This window comes from Marmota flaviventris, chromosome 6, assembly GCF_047511675.1.
Source record: "Marmota flaviventris isolate mMarFla1 chromosome 6, mMarFla1.hap1, whole genome shotgun sequence".
Lineage (NCBI taxonomy): Eukaryota > Metazoa > Chordata > Mammalia > Rodentia > Sciuridae > Marmota > Marmota flaviventris.
The window spans coordinates 51470836-51494886 of NC_092503.1; the positions used below are offsets into that span (position 1 = coordinate 51470836).

Sequence of the window (24051 nt, forward strand, 5' to 3'; positions counted from 1 at the left end):
CTCCAAAATAGATATTCTAAATCATGGCAAGTCTTCAATATTACCCAAAATCTTATTCAAATCAGCTCATTCATCCCAACAGCACCTATACCTGCCTCCAGCCAGTATGTGTTGCTGTCTGCAGGAAACTGTTGATGTTCTGAGCACCTCTGTAACAGTTCCAAACATGAGCTAAAATCTTCAAACAATTGGTGCTCTCCTGAGAGATATTTTTATGCTTCCTGTTCCTTGTCTGATGATATTTTTGGATCCTTCCTAGGAAATTCCACTTTTGTCTCAGTCATTACCTGGGAGTGTGAGGAAAACAACAAAACTTTTGGAGAAAGGATAGGATGGTAGTAGACAGGCAAGTTAACCACTATCTTTTGATCTGTGTAGGAATGGCCAGATGTTTGTGTAACTTTTATTTTTCTATATCAATTATTCCACCCCAATGAATATCATCTTATCTTAAAATGTAAACTATATTTTAATATAAACCAGGTATATCTAACCTCCACTGAGAGCTAAAAAACAGGCTTATTTTCTCCTCCCTCAATATACCATCTATAGTCCAAAAGCCATTTCTGTGATTTCTAAAAGCCAAATTGCTTCCATTATAAATGTTATGTCAGAGAAAATAAAATTTTAAAACTTTAGTTTTTTATTTAAATAAAAAAGTGAATCACTAAATATTTCACAGTATCATGAAAGCAAGCTATAGTTTTTTTCCCCTTGTTTTTTTTTTCTTTTTTTACTTTTTTTTGGGGGGAGGGCCTTATAACATATTCAAGTTCTCTAGGGAGAACTAATCAAATGGATTAAGAAAGCTTTCTATATCTCTTTCAACCTATTACTTGAAGATTTCAGCTTTTTACAAAGTTATTGTATTAGACAAATGTTATTTTGACCACCAAATATTGGAATTTTCAATTATTATAAGTCAGTTAAAAATATTATCAATATTTCAAGGTTTACAAAGTGTTTTCTTACATATTACCATCTTTAATCTTCATAACCATTTTATAAACCAGATAGTCATGATTATGAATCTAACGTGTGAAAGCATAGAGATGTTAAGTGATTTGTCCAAAGTCTCCTAGCATGTAACCTTATTGAGTCAGCAGGAAGTTTCATACACCTATAGATTATTAGGATAGGAAAAGCCTAGATATCATTGTGCTGCTAAGATCACTGAAGAGGAGGAATCTAGCACTAGAATTTGGTCACTTCCCCAAGATCCCACAGAGGGTTTCTAAACCTGGAACCACACCCAAGTTTCCTGGCTTTGGGGGAAGTCCTCTTGCCCTACTGCATCCCAGAGCCAGGATGCAAGGAAAAATGTGGATGAGTAACACCTGAAGATATGTATGTTGGGACATTAAATGAGCTGTATCATGTTTACCTTCTGTAGCCATCTGTGTCTTAGAAGTAAGTAATTATTTACTAAAACTTTAAAATTTCTCTTGGTTTTGGATAATTATACTTATCTCAATTTTGAATTCAATTTATAACTACATCATTCATCCCTTTTCTTTCATTTTGGGGGATTTTTGCCTTGTCTTCATAAGGCCCCCTAAACAATGCTCTCTACACGTATTCTGAGAAAGTAAGCATTCAAGAGCTATTGCTTTTCAGACTTGAGAATTTCCGGCTGGAGTTTTCTTATGGTCTCAGAAAAATAAACAGAACATCCTTGATCTTAAAATGAAAAAAGATCTATTTCAAAAATGAACAATAAACCTTTTGTTTCAAAACAATTGAAGAATTAAGTTTTAATATTCTCAGACCAAATCATGTCTGGTATTCCCCCTGTACACAGCCATCAGTCAGGTCTCCACATGACTTCAAGAAACTTCTGTCTAACATAGAAAAACTGTTGAAACATGAGAAATTAATGAAGAAAATGAAATGTATGATAGCACCAAAGTGGTTTGCTCTGGCACTTGTACCCCCACTATGACCTTCTTGACCTGTTTTATAACAATTTCAGCATCCCCACCTTACTTAAGAGGACTTTTCCATTGTTGATTGTAAAGCCAAGTACCCTGGTCTTCTAACAGCAAGGAAATATGTCAAGCTTGTTTCCCAAAAGAAAAATTCCCAGTTCACAACAGAATTATAGAATTATATATGATATAATCCAGGGATTTGGCCCAGGAACACCATCTGCTCAGATGTACATTGAACTTAATAGATGACAAAGAGTTAAAGGTATTTCAGGGGATTGGGGCAGCCCACACATGATCCAACCAAGTTTGATACCAAACAGAAAGGTATTTGGAAAGCAGCTCTAAACGGCTGCCTGATCCATTGTTCACTTTCAATGTGGTGGACTTTGTCATCCCTTGTTCTCTCCCCAGTCTGAAAATCCTCAGTATGTGAAGGTAATACTACATTTAGATGATACTAATATCATGGTAAGGTCAAGAAATCATCTTTATGAGGGGAGGATAATACTCTGTATAAGGTACTTAAAACCTCTGGGTTTTTACTAAAGGGCTAGGCTCTCCCTAATCTCAAAAAGTACTTGTGGTTACTTTGGCAGATGAAACACATTTTTCCTGTGCCTGTGTTCTTGGACATGCAGTGTTTATCAAAATGTTCAGTGTAAATAACCAATTTTGGTTTTGGATTCTTTTTATTTTTCCTGTAGGACATCTCTTTGTTTGCTCTTCCATTTAATTATTTTAAAAGCTACGTTATGGGCTCATTTTTTAGATATAATACATTGTATCTTCATCTCAGATTATCTAAACTATTCTGGCTTTTGTTTGACTATGATCTCCTTGTTTAAACCTTGAGCAGAAAGTCATATTCATCCAGAAAATGTGCTTCTTCCTCAAAGTCATAAATCAGCATGGATTTTCTTTGTATTTAATCATCTAAGAAATCTGTAAGTTTCAAAAAAGGAGAAAACTGAAACTGCAGTTAAAGCTTTAAATGAAAACAATTATTTGCTTTATTGTTACTCAGAAATGGGGCTATTGACTATCGAGTATTGAAAACCAAGTGTACCAGGATCTTTTATATACTTCCTGATAGGCTCTAAGTTAGTGAAATGATACTCAGAGAGACACAAAAACAAGTACTTTCTCCATTTCCTTGCTTATCTCGGTTTGAGTAAATATATTAGATAACATAATGAAAGAAGATAAAATTAAAAATCTCTTTTTATAATTAAATAATATTGTCCTTATTTATAAGTTGTAACTTGAAAAATAATATTAAAATTTCTAAATTTCAAGCCACATAAGAGTAACTCATGGGATTCTGGTGGCCACAAAGAATTAAAGAGGCCTCCAAATACATCTGACACTTATTTTAGGGATTAGGTTATGCCTCCAATATTATCTATAATGTATGCAGAAAGAGTAGTTTGACCATGAGAGTATACTGTCAGCCAGAAAATCACTGAAGATGTCACACAAATTTAACTGCTAGTATTAAATTAATCTTTCCAAAGGAAGTTCCGGCAACTAGAAAGAAGTAAGTCCATCTGCTATCTTTCTTGAGGTAGATTACCAAAAGTGAAAGATGCCCACTTTGAGCATTGGAACAACAAACAGAACATGAGTTTAAGCCTCCCTACTTTAAAATGTATAACTAAAACCATTTTACATTTAAAATGTAAAACTAAAATCCTATGATTCCCAGTGTTTCAGCTTCAGCTTTCTTTCTTCCAGAAAACCCTGCACGAATGCTTCCTCCTCCAAAGGATTATTCTTAACTCCCTCCACCCCGTTCCATGTTGATAATAATCTCTCCCTCCTCTTTACTCTCTCAGCATTTCTCTGTACCTCTCAATATACTGTGATTCTTACCACTTTCTTACATATATTACAGTAAGTGACAAAAACAGAACTTACATGCCCCCCACTGAACTTTTGCAGGCCAGTGGGGTATGATTCATCTTCTGATTCCCCACATTGCCTGTCCAAGTGGTCTCAGTAGAATTGGTGCTCAAAACCCTTGTTTATGCATTCCTCAGTTATTTGTTGAATGCCTGCTTTGCCAAGGCCTAAGCTGGTCCCTGAGTAAACAGAGGTACATGAAACGGAAAGATGAAATGAATAAATGACCATACTAAATACCCAAAGCCAAACAGTACCTAGTTTTCTGCTTGTGGCAATGCATGTTCTGATATAGTTCTGTCTCATAATTCTAATGAAGGACTCCACATTCAGCTTGACATCAACAGTGAACCATGAAGTCCCTAAACTGCTCATTCCAGAAGCTCCATGCTGCAGGCGAGAATGCCTTTTAAGCTAAAAGCTTTGTCTTTCCCACTGTATATGGAAAAATTGACTATGCACTTTCATGGAGAAGGTCTAGTTAAGAAATGTTTATATTGGAACAAACCCCATCTCTAAATCTGGGTTTGTTACTGAATGGTATTTTGTTTCCTTGGATTAGGGAAGGGGTCTGGAAACATCTGTAACTAAAGTATTGTTTTAAAATCAGCAAATTTTTTTGTCTTCAAATGACAGATAACAGAATTGCTTTAAATCAGACACTCTTAGCCTTCCCCATCCATTTCCTCTCATAAATGTGTATTATCTTGTTGTTATTAAAAAGGCAGCGTGTAGATGTGAAGTACTCTGAGCCTTGCCCATCCCCTTTTAAGTCACTTTATTTTCATTTTAGTTTGTATACCTCACCTTCACTTTTATGAACATGCTAATCACATAATAATTGGATCACAGCAGTTATTTGGGGGCAATATTTTAAAGCTACAAACAGTTGATAGATTATAAAATGATTCTAAGTCTATCCTCCAGAATGTTGACTGGGAAAAAAATGTGCATATACAAATGAGAACTTAAATTTTTACACTGATATCTAAAATATTTTAAATGGTATTTCATAAAAATTTCAAAATGAAACCTTTGGACAGGGAAATTGAGGAGAAACATCATAGGACATACCCTTGAATAGCAAGAAAAGATGTAAATTCTGTACTGAATTTTAATAATTAATTCTAATATCTAAAAATAATAGAAAAAAAATAAGAATAGTTCATGATATTGTATTTAAAACTTTATGAGAAAAGATTTATCGCTTGTTGGGAAAGCTTTGGTTTTGTTTTGTTTTTCAAGAGCTCCCCAAATTAAGGATACAACATTTGGGATGGTAATCATTCTTCTTGTTTTCTGTAAGCAGTTGGCGCTCAGTAGGTTTATTTATTTATGAACTGTTTGAAAACTGTCTTGTCATCAGAGTCCCTGAACACATGACCACTCTGAAATTTTTGCATCTTGGTCTTCTGAACCTTTTAGAGGCTTTTTACATAGCACATATTAAAGTAATTGTTAAATAAATTCTATGAACATCTGGATAGACACTTATGTGTCTTATAAAATCCATCAATGGCAGGGTAGGGGTTCAAACACAATCCTCAGTTTGGAACTTGTCACAAACCCTTTGTGAGATCCAGTCTCTCTTAGTGTTGAAGGATAAAGGTGTTTGTTTGAAGTCTCAGTCAAAACTTCAGTGATGGTGTTTTATTAGTACAATTTATGAGCCATACTTTCTTTGTTAGGTGCAGCCAGATATATGTCAAGATGCCATATATTCTGCTTGACCAGACATCTGCTTCTGATTCATGAGGGGAAACACCTGCACACATGCTGGTGTATATTACACAAAGGGCATCCTTTCCCAAGGCCCATTATCAGATCTCTCACTTGGAACAAGGGAGGTGTCAAGGATACAGCTGGATGTCATACAACCAGCTTCCAACAAGAAATGACTTCTCTAATGAGTAATCTACATTATTTGCTTCATAGTCTATTTCTTTCTGCACTACATAAAAACAACTAAAAACTAAAACACCTGCTACAGATTTTTATATTTAAATTAAGAATAACTGTCTTTTGCCAAACCAAGAAATTACAGAGGGCTAATGGGCCATGTTTTCTCTCTGGAGGCAATCATATGTTTATGGAGCAAAACTGAGTCATCTTAGAGTGTTCACTCCATTCCCACCATCCTTGTTCCCCACTCCAAGATGCCCAGGGAGGTATTAGGATCTTTTGATGTTGATGACACTACCCTGTGAAATAAGGGGAATGTACTAACAGAATATCTTCAATCAGATTCTTGATAATTCTGATAAACATGAGTTCTTGGAGAGAAACGAGTAGCATAGGGTTGTTTACATCCCTAAAGAGGTGTGAGTGTCAGCAGTACCTTTTTCATCATTTTCTTTATTATCATCATCATCATCAAAAAGTATGGTTTAGTTGCATGAGCACTAAAGATGGCCTAACATTGCTCTATATAAATAGCTTTTGATAAGTCTCTGACTTCACCAGGTCTCAGTTTCCCCAAATTTAATATAACAGGTTAGTTAGAGAATAAGTTCCTCGCCAGCTCTAGCATCCATTATTCTGTAATGCCAAGAATACATTCAATACATATTTATTAAGCACTTATTCCAGGAAGGCACTGAGAATTCAGTAACAAATAAGCTAACTCCAGTTTCTGTTCTCAGGGAGTTAAGTCTTTTGAAAAGAAAGACGGTATACCAATAATATCTTCAAGCATCATTACCAAGCCATGTGCCATAAACAGAGAGTTGTAGCTCACTGAGAAGCTACTAGTTTAAACAGAGAGCAATGGCACAAACAAGTCCAAAATCACAAGGGGAAAGTACTAGCTATTGAACATTTCTGTACCATTATATTGAACCTAAAATGCACGATATTTGTTGATCCTCATAGCCACTCCAGAAGATAATATATCAATCACTCCAATTTTTCAGAAAGGAAAACTGAGACTTAATTACCTGGGTAAGGTCACTAGTAGTAGAGCTGGAACTGGAATCTAGATAATCTCAGGTTTTCCAATATTCCAGGTTGTCTTCACAGAACATAACTATACTATAAGGAGTACAGTAAACACACTATGAAGTGCAGTGTATCACATCAATGACCACAGAGGATAAGTCATTGAGGTGTCCCTAGATGCAAACATATTTAGGAGAGATATTCATTCATTCATTCAAAAAGTATTTGTTTAGTGGTAGCCAGGTGCAAGGTGGACAAATGTGTATTTGACCTTGGGTACACATGTGGACATTTCTTAAAATGCCAAAAAGTAGATTTTAATCAGATCCTAGAAATTTGGGATTTAAATACTAAAGAAGTAGCACCTAAATGTGTATGTTCCTGGGAGGAGAAAGGGATTTGTAGAGCTGCTAAAAGAATAAAAATTAAAAGGAAAAAGAATATGAGAGGAACTTTTTCCTATCTATGATGTGACCTTAATTTGTTCAATTTAACATTTAATTCACTGAGATTACACTGTAAAACCTATCAATTCTGATTAGTTGAAATGGATTACACCTTTAAATAAAACCCTTATCTATTCAGACTCTCTGAAAATATGTTCCACTAAATGAACAAGGGGAAAATATCACTTTTCTCATATTGTTATAAATGACAATAGAAGAATCCAGATAAATGAAGTGCAATCCATCTTTAAATAGTGTGATTTCAATCCCCAGAATTCAGTTTGTTAGTTCTTTACCTTTCCTTACTAGTTATTCCAGAAGCATGTCTTATAACCAGCATTTATATCCATGCTGTTTCCTAACAATAGCCCCTAATGAGGCCACTTGAAATTCTGTTGTCACAACCCAATTAATCTTTAGAATAAGTACCTTTAAAGAGAACTTTCACTTTAGGATTCACTTCAGCAAAACAATGACCTCCCAAGAGTTGATTTAATTTTTATGAAATGTAAAGCTGAATTCAGGATGTTGGAGGAGATGATGGATATTGTTATGGTTTGGGCTATTTTTGGCAAACTATGCCTGAGAAAGGCTGGGGAGCAAAGCTAGCTAAGGAGACAAAAAACACCAAGGAGATGCTACTCTCCACCAATAAAATGAGGACTGGGGCCATAAGGAAGAAGTGATTGAAAAGAGGTTGGGTACAAATAATCTTAAGCCTTGGGCCTCTTTCTCCCTGGGTTCACACAGCCACACTTTTCTAAACCATCATCCATTCAGTTCTCTTCATGCTCTTTGCTTTAACCCTCTGTAGTGAATTCTGTTTCCTGCTGAGCCCCTAACTGATGAATTGACTAAATCAGTGGCAACCCTCTCTCAAAATTCATGACTCTCTCCATTTCTTGGCTTCTCCCTTGCCACCATCATCCACTTCAGTCAGTTGTTTTTAATTCACAAACCTTTTTACCTTCGCAAGAAGAAATCATGCTGAAGAGATTATATAAGACAATTAGCAAACTATAAGAACATAATGTCAGCTTTATTTGGTTTGAATTACTGTCCAGTCTTTTCCTGATTCCCCCTTTAGCTAGAGAAGACAATCTTTGGCTCACTCTCCTCATGTTCTGCCAATTTAAAGCCAGACAAGTTGAAGCTCCCATTATTCTAGTTATGGTCCATTTGGTTCCCAACTACCCTCTTAGGACAGAAAACTGGCCTATAAACCTTCTTACTTGGATTTTAATATTTTAGTTTGTCTGTCAAATGGGAGTATTCCAAGAACCTTTTATCCCTGTCTTTAATTAGTAAGGCCCAACCCAAATAAATAATCACCTAAAAGTTCTCCAGGCTGCATATGTAGCCTAGACCATGTGACTGACTGCTAAAATGAAATAACCGGAGGAAATCACATTAAATAGCCATCCAGAAGAACCTAAAAGCTGACGGTGCTTTCCCTGAGACAGGCATAAAGACCTGCAAAAGGCAACCCCACGTGGGAGGAGGTAGCTGCTAGCTGGAAGGTGGAAAACAAAGGAAGAGCAAATTAAGTAAGGAATGTTCTTATGCTTATTTTTTAAATTGTGTGTAATGATAATGGTACATAACGTGAATAGGCAGGAAGTTGAGGAAATTATACACACACATCTGAATTCATTGTCAAGACCACATTAGTCACTTCCTAGGGATGAAGTTTTAGAGACCTCACCAGGTCTAGACATGGAAATTCAAGACATAACAACTAAAGTAGTCTTTGTTTTCTTTTTTCTTCCTTTCTTTCCTCATTTCTTTATTTCCTTCTTTCATGAGAATTTGTATGCCCTCCACGTAGCATGATAAATAAAATGCCAATATAACCGAAGTTTATACACCCTTCTCAATCTCATTCCCACCTTTACTCTTAACTGGCTTGATTTCTTAGATTCCCATTTATTTTTCCTGCTTCTCTTTATATGTGTGTACCCTTATACAACATATTGCACTGTGTCATTTTTGTATGTTTTTAAATACAATGTAAATATTATACTGTTTGTCTTCTACAACAGGCTTTTTTCCTCAGTATTATGTTCAAAAAATTCATTCATAATTAGAAATATATTTACTGTGAGATTTGGCAAAATGTTCTCCAAAGCATTTGCACAATTTGCTCTTACTTTGCTCATTCTTTTCAGAATTCAAGTAGATTGTTCCCACGAACGTATTTCAGCATCTACTTGCTATTTGCTAATCACTATTATAGGTGATGAGGACATTATCCCTGTGCTGAGGACATTATCCCTGTGCTGAAGGAGCTCACAGGGATTTCAAAAGGCAGGAGTGTAAATTAAAAATTATACCATGCTCTATGTGCTCTAATGATGGATCTTCAAGGTGCCATTTAGGTAGCTGAGTGTACGAGAGTAGTGAAAGGAAAAGACATCCTTGGCCTCCATGACAATATGTACAGACACTAGGTGGGAAAGAGGAAGGTACATATGTGAGGGGGGAGTAGAAAATCTGGTTTAATTACAGTAGAGGGAACCAAGGTTGACCCTAAAGAGTTGCATTGGGTTTGTAAAAGTTAAGCTTTGAAGGTCAGGCTAAGTAATTTCATTTACTCTTGTAGGAAAAGAATGAAGAGTAACTAGGAGGAGGTTGAAGTAGAAATGTAGTACTATAAAGTTTTTTAAAATTAATTCTGGTATAACAAATGAACTCAAAGAGAGACAGTTTTGTGAGAGAGAGAACAGTAAGTACAATATTTTAAGAGGGAAAAATGCCAAGATTCTAAACTAAATTATGGTGTTGGGAACAGGAAGAAAGAACCATCTTGGTAATCTTTCAGAGGTAGAAAGTAAACTCTAGGCGACAATGACATACAAAAGACAACAGAGGTGGGAACAGTCTAAACCAAGTGGAGGCAAGAAGGGGGTGTATTGTGTGTAGAAAATTTAAAAGTAGTAAACAGAATTTATTCAGACTCACTCTGCTTTTGCTTATGAACATAGGCCAGCAACTCTAAACAATGTCAATGACAAAATGCTCCTCCCAGAAAAATCTTTTGTTGTTCAAATTCTGGGCAGTTGCTGTGGTTACTGTTGAGTTCTAATAATGTAACAAATATGTAAGCTTCAAATTAGCACATTCCAATTACTTAACCTTTGATAAACATGGTGTTCAACACAAAAAACAACTTGGAAACTTTGAGTCCTGCAGTCCATCCCAACATAGGTGGGGTCTGTGAGTTTAGAGAGTAAATTTAAAACAGTTCATAATTATATAAGGTCACTTCTGATTTGAGACTCTAATCTCTGTGGTATTCCACATGCCTGCATTTAAAACACAGATTTGAAATAAACACAGAGAGCACAGTGACTATGAAAATGAAGAGACAGAACTTGAGCACATAAATACTGCCATTCTGCATGCAAACCATTCTCTGATTCTGGCAGAATTCACTCTTTTGACAGCATTTCCAAAATATATTAATGTAATTTAAAAATATTAATACATTGCTTTTTTCCTTTTACTTTCTATAACCTTTATCATTAACTGAGACACAATATGAGGACAAAAATAGGTTTTGAAGAGGCTGTAATAATGTTGGCATGGGACACATTCATGTCCATGAGCTTATAGAACTGGAGATGGACTTGGGTGACATGCCCTTGGAGAGAAGAGGGTGACATAAAAGAATGAGATCAGGGATGTGTAGAGAGATTTGGAGACACCAGAATATAGATGGAGGATGAAATTTTGGGAGGGGTTCACATCATCCGGCAAAACATGTAGATAGAAAAAGGAAATGTGTGCCTTGGAGGTACCCTGTAGAACACCAACCACATAGGGGCAACAGAGGAAGAGAAACCCCCTAAAAATCTAAGAAAGAAAGATGGGCATGAGAAAAATCAGAGGAAAGAGTTGTCTTGGAAACCAAAAAAAAGAGAGAAATTCAGGGAGGGGATTCAACAATGTCAAGCACTAAAATGAGAACAAGTATGACTGGGAAAGCCAAGCTATGGATTTCTTTTTCAGCTCAGTGTCAGTGGTGTAATGGAGGCAGAAACCAGATGACTGGTAGCGGCATTGACTGGCATGAGGGAAACAGAGCCAGTGTGAATGAATTCATAAGGTAGTGGACCTGAGGGAAGGTGTTCTTAGAATCTGAGCTCAGAGGAAGAAGTAAAGTCTCATCCAACAGAGGACCCAACATCTATCTGTGTTCACTATCTCCCTTCATAACTGGACGTGTGAAAAAATGGATAGTGCTATAGTTTGTATTGGAGTGCCCCCACAAAGATATACATGTTCAAGTCTTGGGTTGTCAGCCTCCAGTGTTATTGGGAGATGGTGAAACCTTTAGAAGGTAGGGTCTAATGGAAGGCACTTAGGTCACTGGAGACCTGACCCTAACAGAGATATTGGGACCTCCGTCCCTTCCTTTCTCTCTCTTTGCTTCCTGGCTGCTATGATGCAAAGAGACCTCTTCTGCAACATGCTTCTACCATGATGTACTGTGCCATGACAGGCCCAAAGTGACAGAGCCAAGAAATCTGAAACTGTGAGCCAAAGTAAAACTTTCCCCCTTAAAAGCTGATTTGTCTCAGGTATGTTGTAAGAAAAAGCTGAGTGACCCAGATGGTTTGGTCGGGAGAGATAATATGGTATGATGCAGGGTCTGAAGGCCACAGATGTGTGGGTCCCAGAGCACAGAGCACATCTTTCCTGCCACGGGTAGCACTGCTTCTTCTGGGATGGGTAAAAGTACATAAGGATGCATCAAGACAGAGGGGAATTTTACAAAGAAGAGAGCTGGAATGAGATTTTCTGCCCAGTTGCCTCTGTGTTCTTGTTTAGAGTCAAGATCATCTGCTGAGATTAAATGGATGCAATAGAAATTTGGAATGCATTTCTCCTTTCTTACTAATTCATAGTAGCATTCCCTCAGTGATGCATAAACATATAAGAAAGGAAGATCTTTCCTGCTAGTCACTTTCTATTTTGCCTCTTGAGGGATCCAGGTTGAGGGTGGTACTGAATGAAGTACACAGAGTCCTTCAAAACCAAAGCAGTTTCATCTTCTAGCCAGGGGAACGGACAAAACATCCCAACCAGTGAAAAGTACTACTAGTTTCCCTGAGTCCACTGAAATCATGTCATTTATAGATAATTCAACCTCCAAACTTCTTGTAAAAAAGAAAAGATAATTTAGGCAGATATTTGCAAGACTGTGGGCCATTAAATGTAATGAACAAACTGTATCATCCATGAAAAGCACTTAACTCAGTGCTAGTGTCAGTCCATAAATATTAGCCATTATTGTTCATAAAAATCCAGATGAAGATGACAGAGATATGTGTCATCTCACAACATTGATTGCTTGGAAATCGTTAAGAAGTCACATCAAAATCCCCCAAATGCCTGTAAATCTAAGGTTATTTCTCTTTACTCATTATTATAGCTGGCCTTTGTGGGCTACATCTCTTCCTTTCTTGGAAATGTGTCCATGGCATTTGCCCCAATAAATTAAATAAAACTGAGCCAGTTTTCAAATAAAAAAAAAAATCTGGCAGAGACTAGGTTGTGTAACCATAGCTCAGAAGGCAAGGAGTGGAAAGGATAATCCAGTTACAGGAGGCAAGTAAGGAGAATCCAGAGCAAAAGGCCAGATGTTAGCAAGAGATTTATTTCAAGACAAAAGAAAAAAGACACCACTGAAGCCTCATTATGTTATGTAAGTGGCAATCACTACTATAAATGAACAATTCAAAAATTATTTCAAGTAACTTTTCAAGGAGAAAATTAAAGAAATATTAATGAACATAATCATTCCCAAATCCAATACTTCAAAGGAAAAATCTGTATGGCTTTAGGGGCTGTTAACTTCCTTGTTTGATTCTTTAAATTTTGCACATAAAGAGGGATTTATTAGCAAAAGTAGTATTTCAACAGACCTCAAGTCTGTTGGTATCTATGGTCCAAGTAAATGTTTGATGAATAGGTTTTGAGATCTGTGAGTGGAGCAATGGTTTCCACCCATGAGAATACCTATTAGTCAATAAAGAATAATGAGGAATAGCCCCATAAGTGTGGCATTAGTACTATGAAAATAACTTCTCTCCACTCTACTAAATTAAAGGATCAGTCTTAAGATTGTCCAGACATCTCTGTGTTCCTCAGAAATTCTCATGATCTGAGTCACTGTCCTTTCATTGGTAATTCAATTAAGAGCTGGAGTGCTTTGTAAACTTGACAAGGTGTGGCAGACATGGGCCTAAAGCAATAAGCACAAAGGTGGCTCTCAGAGCTAGTTAGGAGAAACCAGCAAAGTGGTGCATGTTAGCTTTTATCCTAGTTTTATCACAACAATCTTAAGAAGAAATGCCTTTGAACTGGGTATATCTTGGGAATGTTGAAACCAGTTTCTTAATCAAGCTATGGTGAAATCACTGTCAAAATCTAAAACTTAACTTTGTCTATTAAAATGTGGGGAATTTCAATTACGCAAATAAGAGCTTAGACATACCCAAGGGAGGATACATGGGTAATTTTCTCCAGATTCAAGTAAAATCAATCAAGAAGCCAATGTCTGTATAAGCACATTGCATAATGTATTTAACTCATTTGGGCACTTTGAACATAGGTCTGTATATGAGAAAATCAGGATATGTAAAGCCCTATGTGAAAAAAATAACAGAACCTGATAGCCTTGTTCTGATAACAGAATAAAAGTTGATAGCTTAAAATTGGGGGCTTCTTTCCATCTCAGACATTTTACCTTTTACTTTTATAGACACAGAAAAAAATGAAATGCCTCATCATCTAATAAATTCACTGTTCTTAGAAGTCATTTCTTCTCAATAAAGTCTAAATTGATATTTTTAAGTAGATTCAATTGGTTGATTCCCACTAGAAGATCTCTGAATTCTATCAGTTTCCAAATCTGCCCAATTTTCATGCAGATGAAAGTAGCATTGTACAGGACCCACAGACTCTGGCTGAGGGCATAAAGCTTTAGCCCTTAAGTGAGCATAATATTCTATTTAGAATAACTTTTATTGTGTACTGACAAAAAATGGAGCTCACTAACACTAAAACTAGAGCTAAAATCACTGTTGCCTAGAAACAAGAAGAAAGTGGAGTCACACACACACAAAAAAAAAACAAGCAGAAAGATAATTTAATGTGGGTTGTTATACTAATTTGGAAGATAGCAATGCTGGATATTGGTGCATAAATTTAGATTTCCACTTTTGAGCTTCCATAAATTAAAGAAAGAATTGGTGAATCAAAACTCTAAAAGTTTAATTTAGGAATGAAGATGAGTTGAGTTGATATTTGTAAAATGTTTATAGATCCTTAGTTGAAGACACAGTGCAAATGTCTATTCCAGTTATACGTCCAATCCTATTAGAGTAGGCAGCAGAGTTATAGAGTGTGCTCTTTGTAATGAAATTTTATTATAATTAATTTTTTGTCACTCGTTGGAACAGGAGATTACATCTGATTCTCTTTGGGTCATGTGTATCTACTCAGGGACTACAGGTTGTGCCTCACACTCTCTGATACTAACTTTAGATACATCTTAAATCCCATCAATTTTTTACTATTGTTGTTTGTTTTAATGAGTAATTGAGTACCTTAAATTTGTAGAGGATGCTATTAGAGCATTTAAATAGTTTAGTCAATTAGGAATTTCAATAGAAATTATGACACGCACAGAGATTCAATGCCTGTGTAAAAATTAATGGCTTGTGGTTAGTTAACTAACTCATCTGTGACAATATTTAGAAAATAGAGTGAGATTTCTGAAAATTTTTAACCTAAAATTGAATTACTTAGCTTGGTTCTCACTTTATTTAATAATTCCAAATGACTTTTAGAAGTTAACCACATCCAAAGGGTGCAGACTGGTCTGTTCTTCAAAATAGCATGATTTTAAATTTTTAAGAAAAAAATTTTAAGAAAAAATGCTGTACAATGACATCATTGTTGGTATGAGTCTAGTGTTCTCAAAGGGACTTCTTCAAATAAGGACAAAAATGATCACATAGTTACATAAATACTATCCCTTTGTTTAAAAAACAGTCTTAATTTTTTATAATTCTATCTCATTAAATAATTAATATTATGATTGCATAATGGGCTTCTGGAAATAATGCCTTCTACAATAACACCTATACTTTCCCAAGTCCCTTTAAACATGAGTTCACATGTGGACATCCCATAATCGTTTCCTTTTAAACTTCTCTCTGGTTCTGATTTCTACAAATGGAAATTAGGCAAGTTCACAAACACTGATTTTTTTTTTTTTTAACTACAAGCCAGACCTCATGCTACTCCTAACAAAGTAGCTAAATGGGAATTTTTATTCTTATTCTTCACAGGCAGAAGTAAATGGTATTGATTAATCCAATTTAGGGAGGTGGATTATTGGGGATTGAGCCCAGGGTCACTTTACCCCTGAGTTACAGCCAAAGTCTGACTAAGTTGCCAAGACTGGCGTCAAATTTGCTATCCTCCTCCCTCATTCTCCTGAACTACTGGGTTAACAGGCAGGCACCTCTGCACTGCCTTAATCCAATCTTAATGGTAGAGCAGGAGGAAAGCTGTAATAATGGAGAGACATAAAATGTCTCTTCATAAAATGATTTTGTGGACAGTAACTAGTCAACATGAAAATTTTTTAAAAACAAATTACTTTAAAAGGAAATATTCTCACTCAGTGGTTTCATACATTAATAATCTATATATTTTAAAGTATTGTGTTCATTTTCAAATATTTTTCTGGGTTTAAAGATGATTGTGTACACATTTTATCTATTTCAGCCTGCTTCACAACGTCTATAATAACAAAAAACTTGGAAATAACTTAAAAATTCAACAAGAAAGACTTGGCTGAATATACTAATAGTATATTAAGAGTTCAAACTTGAAAAAAAAAAAGGATCTAAAGCCTGTGTCCTCCATTTCTTATATGTGTTTTTTGGGTCTATAAGTCTCTATAAGCCACAAATTCCCTATATGCAAAATGCAGATAATAGAGCCTACTTCATAAGTCTGTTGTGGGCTAAAATGAAAAATTATGCAACATGACCTACCCAGTGTCTTAAATATGTTCAATTAATTAAAAATTAAATTCAATTATTTATTTATTTATTTATGAGGGGCAGCATGTTATAGTGGAGAAAGAAGAAGATTTAGATCAGTCTGAACCTCTTACAAAGTTGAATGACATTGATGGTAACTCATTACAATTATCATTATAATTATTATACGTGTCCTCTGAAGTTTGCCTATTAGTTGTCTTCTGTAGGTCAGTCTTCTCACATAGGAAAGAATGTGCCATATGGCACCTAAACGATCAACTATAAGATTTCTTCTCTTGCTCAGGCACTCATGTGCATACCCAAACCCCATCTTTGTTCATTAAATTCTGGAGAATCTTCCAAAAGAAAATAGCCATCAATTTAGTTTGTGAGAAGACCAATTCCCACATGCCACTAAATAACACAAGTGTTAGAATTACTATGCATAATGTTTATTAACCAGAAGCAAAACTGAGAAATATAGCTCTGCTTTCATTCTTGAAAATATTTGCCTTTTATTATTGTAAAAAGTTAATTTACCGGTTTCTGTAGAATTTCAAGAAAAGACTCGGTGAAAAGATCCCAGGATTCTCAGGGGCCATAATGAAATATTTCCACACAAAGAAACAAATTTGTCTTCCTTCAGGGTAATTAAACTTCTCTAAAACCATTTAACAACTCTATTTCAGGGAATTTCTAAATAGGCTCTAGTGGTGGCATCAGAATCTCTCCATGCCCAGAGCTTCCACTTCCCTATATGTTGCATGCATGTGAGTTTTTAAGTGGTAATGCTTGCCCTCTGAAGAGAGGAATTGGAAAATGTAATTCATTCAGGTGGACATTCTCCAGCAGGAAAGGAATTTGCTAGATTTCCACCCTCCACCCCATCCCTTTCTTGGCAGGAGGCCAAATGACTGCTCAACACAGCCCTATCCCTACCTCCCTTTTTTCTTCCCATCTCTCACAGTATGAGACTGGAGCAAGTCATCCTTCACCCAAGGTCATAGCCTCACCCAAGGTTATAGCCTCAGCCTGGGGAGTAGTAGATAAGTGAATAATGAGTAATTCTCCAAGTGAAGTTTTCTCCTAAATTTGGCACAACATAAAGATTTCATCTTGCATGTAGTCAGTCCAACTGGACTATTGAGAAATACTTAAGACCAGCCCAGCCCTAGCAGAGAGCAGTGGGTAAATTAACAGTATATACCAATGGTTTGCAAAAACTTATCTCAAGTGTGCTATACTGGTCCAAACCATTCAAATCACCTAATGTTAGCTGAGAAATTAACATACACTAAGCACTGTGAGAGATGTTTTCTATACCTGGTGGAATGAATATCAGAATCTTGGGGGCAGCTTTTTAAAACTGCAGACCCTTTTCAATTCTTCTATAAATCTAAAGTTCTTTTAAAATACAAAATTTATTTATTAATAAAATCCCAATTACTTGGCTTCATTATTAGAAGTACTGAATCAGAAGCTCCTCAGATGAATATAATATGGTCAGAGAGCTTGGAAACCAGTTTTGGGGATTACTGAGATGACTAATATTAAGACCCATGCTAATCTAAACTACTTTTATAACTAAAACCCTGCCACTTGCAAAATGTAATGCATTCGTGGGTCATCAAATCAATTTTATGGATTACAAGCAATATTCATTTTTAAATAAAATGGAGAAGTTCAAGTTACAGCACACATAGTAAGTTATTTACTTATGAATCTCTGAGGTACATACAACCTGATACTTATACACACATATATGTCTAGATTAAGGTCTATATTGGTATCACTGTAGATGTGGATATGAATATCTAGAAATAGATATAGGCAAACACATCCATCTGTCTACTGCATCAGAGTGAAAACATGTATGTTTTACTTTATGACAATACCTAAAAACATGAAATTAGATGATCTAAATTAAATGCTTCCTGCTGCAATTTTAATGCCTTTTCCTCTCTTTTATTACCTCTCAATTTGGAAAAACTGAGAAAAAGACTTACCATCAGCCACAAACTCTCCATTATAAATTATAAATTGTCCCTCTCAGCTTCCCTTCCTCTCACTTAAGTGAAATATCTTTTCTTCACAGACAATGTCATTATTCTCTATTAAACCTTAAAATGAACATATTAAATTTGGGGTCTACAAAGGTGGTATTTTTAAAATTTTTTTTTTGCAGTTATAGATGGATAGCATGCCTTTATTTTATTTGTGTATTTTTTTATGTGGTGCTGAGGATCGAACCTAGTGTCTCCCGCACCCAAGGCAAGCACTCTGCCACTGAGCTACAGCCCCAGCCCCAAAGGTAGTGTTTTTAATGCTGTGCATGGTGTCTAGTCATTCTTTATTTACAGAAAAAATAATAATAAGAGGAAATGGGTTTGTAGAGCAGTCAGAAGGAATTCAGCCAGATATCATGAAAAATTTCCTGGTAGCCAAGACAGTACAAACTACAATGGGTCCATGGAAGGGGGGTGATGTTGAATCTCGTACTCTGTAAGACTGTGAAAACAATCACCATTCTTTTCTGTCTGGAATTCTTCAGATGGAAGCCTGTCTGAAGGGTCAGAGTGCACTTCCAGGCCTATCATGACATTTCTGCCCTTCATCACAGAGACAGACCCAAAAGCACATTGAATACTTATCCTAAGCCCAATCACATAAACAGCGGATCATTTCACAGTGTTTCTCAGCTGAAGGCACTGGTGATGTTTGGGGAGGGAAATTCATTATTGTGCAGGTCAACTGGTGCATTGAGAATGGTGCAACCTCCCCACAAGCCACTTAGCTTCTCTGGGTCTCATTATCTCATCACTAGAATAAAGGAAAATAATCTGTTCCTCTCAGAATTGTGAAATATATAATCAGCACCCAACAGGGCCTGCAAGTGTAAGAATTCATTAACTTTCTTACCCTTCCCTTTAAAATGTTAGAATCTGAAGAAATAAAGTTTTTAAGAGACCACATTTATGAAAGCTACAGCTCTACGTAGTTAGGCCATAGTCAGTAATTTCTGAAACGAGAAATCTTTGTTTATAGGGAACATAATGTAATTCCTCATCCTGATTAATACTCAGTCATGGTTGGTTTGGTTTGGTTTTGCTTTGCTACAAAATTTCTCTCTTACTGTTATTAAAATCTTCTTATTCACCTTTTCACTGATGGAACAGTGGTAAGGGTGTTCCTCCTCTCCTGCAAAGTGAAAGAAGAGGGAAAGAAATTATGCAACAAGAAACATTGTGTATACAACATCTATCACTAAATGGTAGTATAAATAGTTCAGTTTAGTATACTTTTAAAGACATATTTAGTTAGTTTAATAATCATCTTCTATTGTTTCTCTCAGAAAATACTGACCAAAATGGAACTTTTTGAGAATTAAAATGCTTTTTACTCCATCTGTTGCAGAAATGTGACACTGGATTCTTTCGCGCCCTGTCAGGAGAATGCTTACCCTGTGACTGTAACGGTAATTCCAATGAGTGCTCGGATGGCTCTGGATTCTGTGTGGTAAGTTGGGAACATGCAGGAGCAAACTGCTCTCTTTTTCCACCCTTCACTTTTTCCTGTAAAACACAACATGTGAACGCCTCCTGATTTTAAGTGGCCACCAAGGCATTTGCTTGAATGTGCATATGTGCTCAGAGGCTTGTGCCTCGCCACCCTCTGCAGCTGGTTTCCTGCTGTAGGCCAACAGTGATGGGATTATAGATGATACACAGAGGGGAACCACCCATCAAGATTCCTCTGTAATAGTATAGTTTGCCATATGTTTGACTTCATCACACATAAAGCAGAATAAAACAGTTGTTGCATAGCCTGTTATAAAATGTAAGATAATCAGGCCTATAGACCAAAATCAGTTTTTAAGTTTGAACCAAATGAAGATGAAGCTTTGGCCTTGTGATTTAATTCTGTGTTCAAGTCCCAAAGAGATTTTTTTCCTTAACTAAAATGAATTCCTCAAAAGACTGTTCTTCAGTGAAACATGATACAGATAAAGACTGAAAAGCCTTCCATACCTGTTACATATTTCTCGTTTTCAATAAATGAAGAAATGACTTGGTAAATATGGCCACTGAAATATTTACTACAAGTGACTTCAGTAGAAGTCATGGGGGAGGCGGCATTTTTAAGTACTTATGCACTAAGATCATGGGTTGTTTTCCATCAGCCTTTTGATGTAGCAAGAAAACTCAAGTTTTAAGTTCCTATGGGGCAAAAGAGCCTTTCTTAAACATCAAGAGTAGTTTTGCTTAAGCTACAAGAGCACTTATTTAAATACACTCAAAATTAGCATAATTGTCCCTATTAAACAGTTAATCTTGATCATAAGCAGCCTCCAAGGTGCATATAGGAAGGTGCTATTTTACTCACACTTCACATTAAGATGCAAATCAGAATGCTTTCATTTATTTTTAAACCTTAAAGTTGCCATTTTTCTAGGGACAGAGAATTAAGAGGCATAATGCTAAATGTTGCTATCTCTTTGTAGTGTTTGTACAGTCCTCATATTTGTCTTCCCCTTCCCCCATCTTCTTAAACAACCATTACATCCAGGATGTCCTCCGTAGCAGTGTAGGCACATGCAGCTGCCAAAGTCTACCCCTATCTAATGCTTCCATCTCCGGTTTCCTGTTATTTTAATCCCAGTGACATTTGGAAAAGAAAAAAATCCCATGCATACACTTGAACTAATAATGTACATCTCTGATAATTTGACCAATTAAAATTTCTTCCGTTATCTGGTTTATTAAAACAAAACACAATAGGGACCCATCAAGCCTATCAGCTGCTGTTAAGCAACTGGTAAGATGAAAGACTGAAATAGACTAAAGGGGAACAAAGTCCCTTCTTCTGGTGCCTATCAAGAGAAGTGACAAAGCCTTTCTTCTTTACAATGACATTGTCAGGACAAAAGCAATCATGGTTTTATCTCTGACCTAGACATGAACTTCTGAGAGGGATGGTCATCGTGGGCTTTCTTCCCAGTTTCTGGAGCATATGAAGTTTTAATAAAATCCTTGGTATGGGCTAGGGTGTTTAACATTTATTTACATGTACACCCAGGGAAGTTCTTAATCTTCCTGCAATTACTTCATTCCAAGACAGAAAATTTAAATGAAAAGAAATAGCCGTTCTATTCTTCTTAATGGTAATTCCCTCATCCCACCCAGTCTAGAGAGAAATATACTTTATTCCCTGATTAAAGTTTAATATATACATATATGTATATTGTGTTTGAAATTTGAAGTAAAAAAAAAAACTCCCACAATATATTCTCACAGAGATACCCATATTTGTATTCTTACAAATTTGATTTCAAAATGAAAAAGATATAATTTCTATTTAATTACATGTAAGTAAAGGAACAGAAAAGGCTTGCAAATACAGAAGTAATATTTGGTCACTTAATTGGCAAATGTATTGTCTATAGAGTCACACTGGAATGAAACTCATTTTTTCTGTTTCCTTTGATGTCCCTATTCCAGTCTACTAAGAGAGCAGGTTAAGGTGGGTTGGCTCCTACCCTGTCACCCCAGATTATCCTCAGCTTTCAGGGAGCCAGAGAAGCAGAGTCTCCAACACAAACACTTCGTGCATCTTATTATGATCACTAGTGTTTCAGTCAGTTTTTACAGGTTGCCTGATTTATCTCTCCAATCTTCCATAAGCAATCAAAAAGTAAAATCTTCTTTCAGTTTTTGCCTTTATTTTGAAGGGTTATGGAGCCCCTGTATCTTCAGTGTCTACTCCCATGTGCTTCTAATTATTCCTAAATTCCACTGTCAAGTTGATCTTATAATTTATAGACAGACTCTAACTAGTTAGTGAACTAACTCATTCACCAACATAATTATGCTACCATTTTAGACATCAGACAAGCAAAGACACTTCACTAGTAAAACACACATCTTCCCAATACAAAAAGGTGACTGAGTGAAAAATGGCTTCAAAATCTATTATGTGTTGAACATTTTTTCTAAGAGGACCCTTTGCATTTTATCAGAACTATAGCACCTTAGGCAGGGTTCTCGGTGGGGTGGGGCTCCAGAGGCTGGGCAATTCCAGTAGATAATGACCAGTCAGCTCTAGAAGGATCCCAGAAGGAAATACAAAATAAGATTGAGGGAGAAAAGCAGCTGGAAGCAGTCAGGTATCTGGAAGCAAGAATGTCTGGTCACAGATAAATCTGTATTTTCTCCTAGCTCTAGAAGCTAGATACAGAGAACCAAGAAGGGGCCTAACTAAGGCAAGTTACCATCTAAAGAACTGACACTCAGCAATTTGGAGAAAGCCAGAAGCTCATGCCTAGTACTGGAGTAGAGCAAACCTAACTTGAAATTTATCACTGAGCTCCTCAGCTTCCTTTTGATTAAAAATTGATTTGTCTATTGACTTAATGCATACATTTAACAAATATTTTTTAAGCACCAGCTCTGTGTCAGACCTTTTCTATACTCTGTGTTAAGTACTCCCACTGTGTGAACTGAAGGATCATAGTGACAGAATACCTACCTGAAAATGCTTGTGAACATTACCAAAGTCATGAAGCTTAAGACCACTGGACTGGGCTGGGGTTACAACCCAGCTCAGTGGTAGAATGCTTGCCAAGCATGTGTGAGGCACTGGGTTTGAGTCTCAGAACTGCATATAAATAAGCAAAATAAAGGTACATCGACAACTAAAAAAAATATTTTAAAAAAAAAGACCATTGGACCTTTAGAAACATGACATAACTCCCATATGTTCTGTGACAATAGAATAAAAAAGATTTCAGGATTTGTGTCAGCATTTCAGAAAAAACAATCCTAAATGTGAAGCAAATATTCAGATTTGAAACATCAGAAGAGCTACAAAATTATCATTAAGATCTAGAAAAAGCACATCAAAATGTTAGATATTTTGAGTGGTGGTTTTATTATCTTCTTTTAGCTTTTGAGTATTGTACACTTGTCTAAATTTTCTGAAACTCCCTGAGTAGTTTTATAATTAAAAATATATTGGTATTTGGGCTGGGGTGATAGAGCACTTACCTTGCATGTGTGGGGCACTGGGTTCAATCCTCAGCATCACATAAACAAATTGTGTTGTGTCCATCTACAACTAAACAAAATTTTCTTAAATATATTGGTATTCAAATGGAGTTTTAGCCAATTCTAAACACAATGGAGAAGGAAGGTAACTGAATATATTGAAAACTAATAGATTTTTATTATTCTCAAAGCCTAATTAAAATCCTGTCAGAAAAGGGAAATCATTTGTAATTTCTTTAGGCACTACTGTCTTATTTTTTTAATTCTCCTTTATTACATGTGATGGGCAGAAACAAACCATGTATGTTCCTATAAGACTAAACATGCGTAGCAAAAAAAATCACACTCATTTCCAAACCAAGAAGGAACCAAGAAGGAACTGAAAATACCGACGTATCTTATTGTACTTGCAATTGTAAAATTGATATCTAGAACAAGAGCATAATCCTTACACTTAAGTTTTGATAATTTTTCAATACATTGAAAATGTAAAAATCTGAAATTTTACAAATAGTGATCACTCTAATCCCGTGATAGCTAAAATTCTGATATAAAAGCAGACTTACTTAAAAGATTGATAAGGATGAATAGTTAAGTGAAGTCTCTATTTTTTTTCCTCATTAACATAAGAATGAGACAGAAGCTAGATTCTCTATACATTGTTAATTCTCCCTTTCACAACCTGAGCTTGATCCTCCTCTTGTATTCTCCACCTCACTTAATGACA

The 24051-nt window shown here is 35.9% G+C and overlaps 1 protein-coding gene across 2 annotated transcripts in view; it reads left to right on the forward strand.

Annotated features, from left to right (window-relative positions):
* Nucleotides 1-24051, forward strand: part of Lama4 (laminin subunit alpha 4) — a 134345-nt gene that overhangs the window by 14217 nt on the left and 96077 nt on the right. For both annotated transcript variants that reach the window (XM_027928236.2, XM_071613104.1), the window contains exon 2: nucleotides 19696-19797. In XM_027928236.2, the coding sequence (XP_027784037.1) occupies nucleotides 19696-19797 (102 nt within the window). The remainder of the gene's footprint in view (nucleotides 1-19695; nucleotides 19798-24051) is intronic.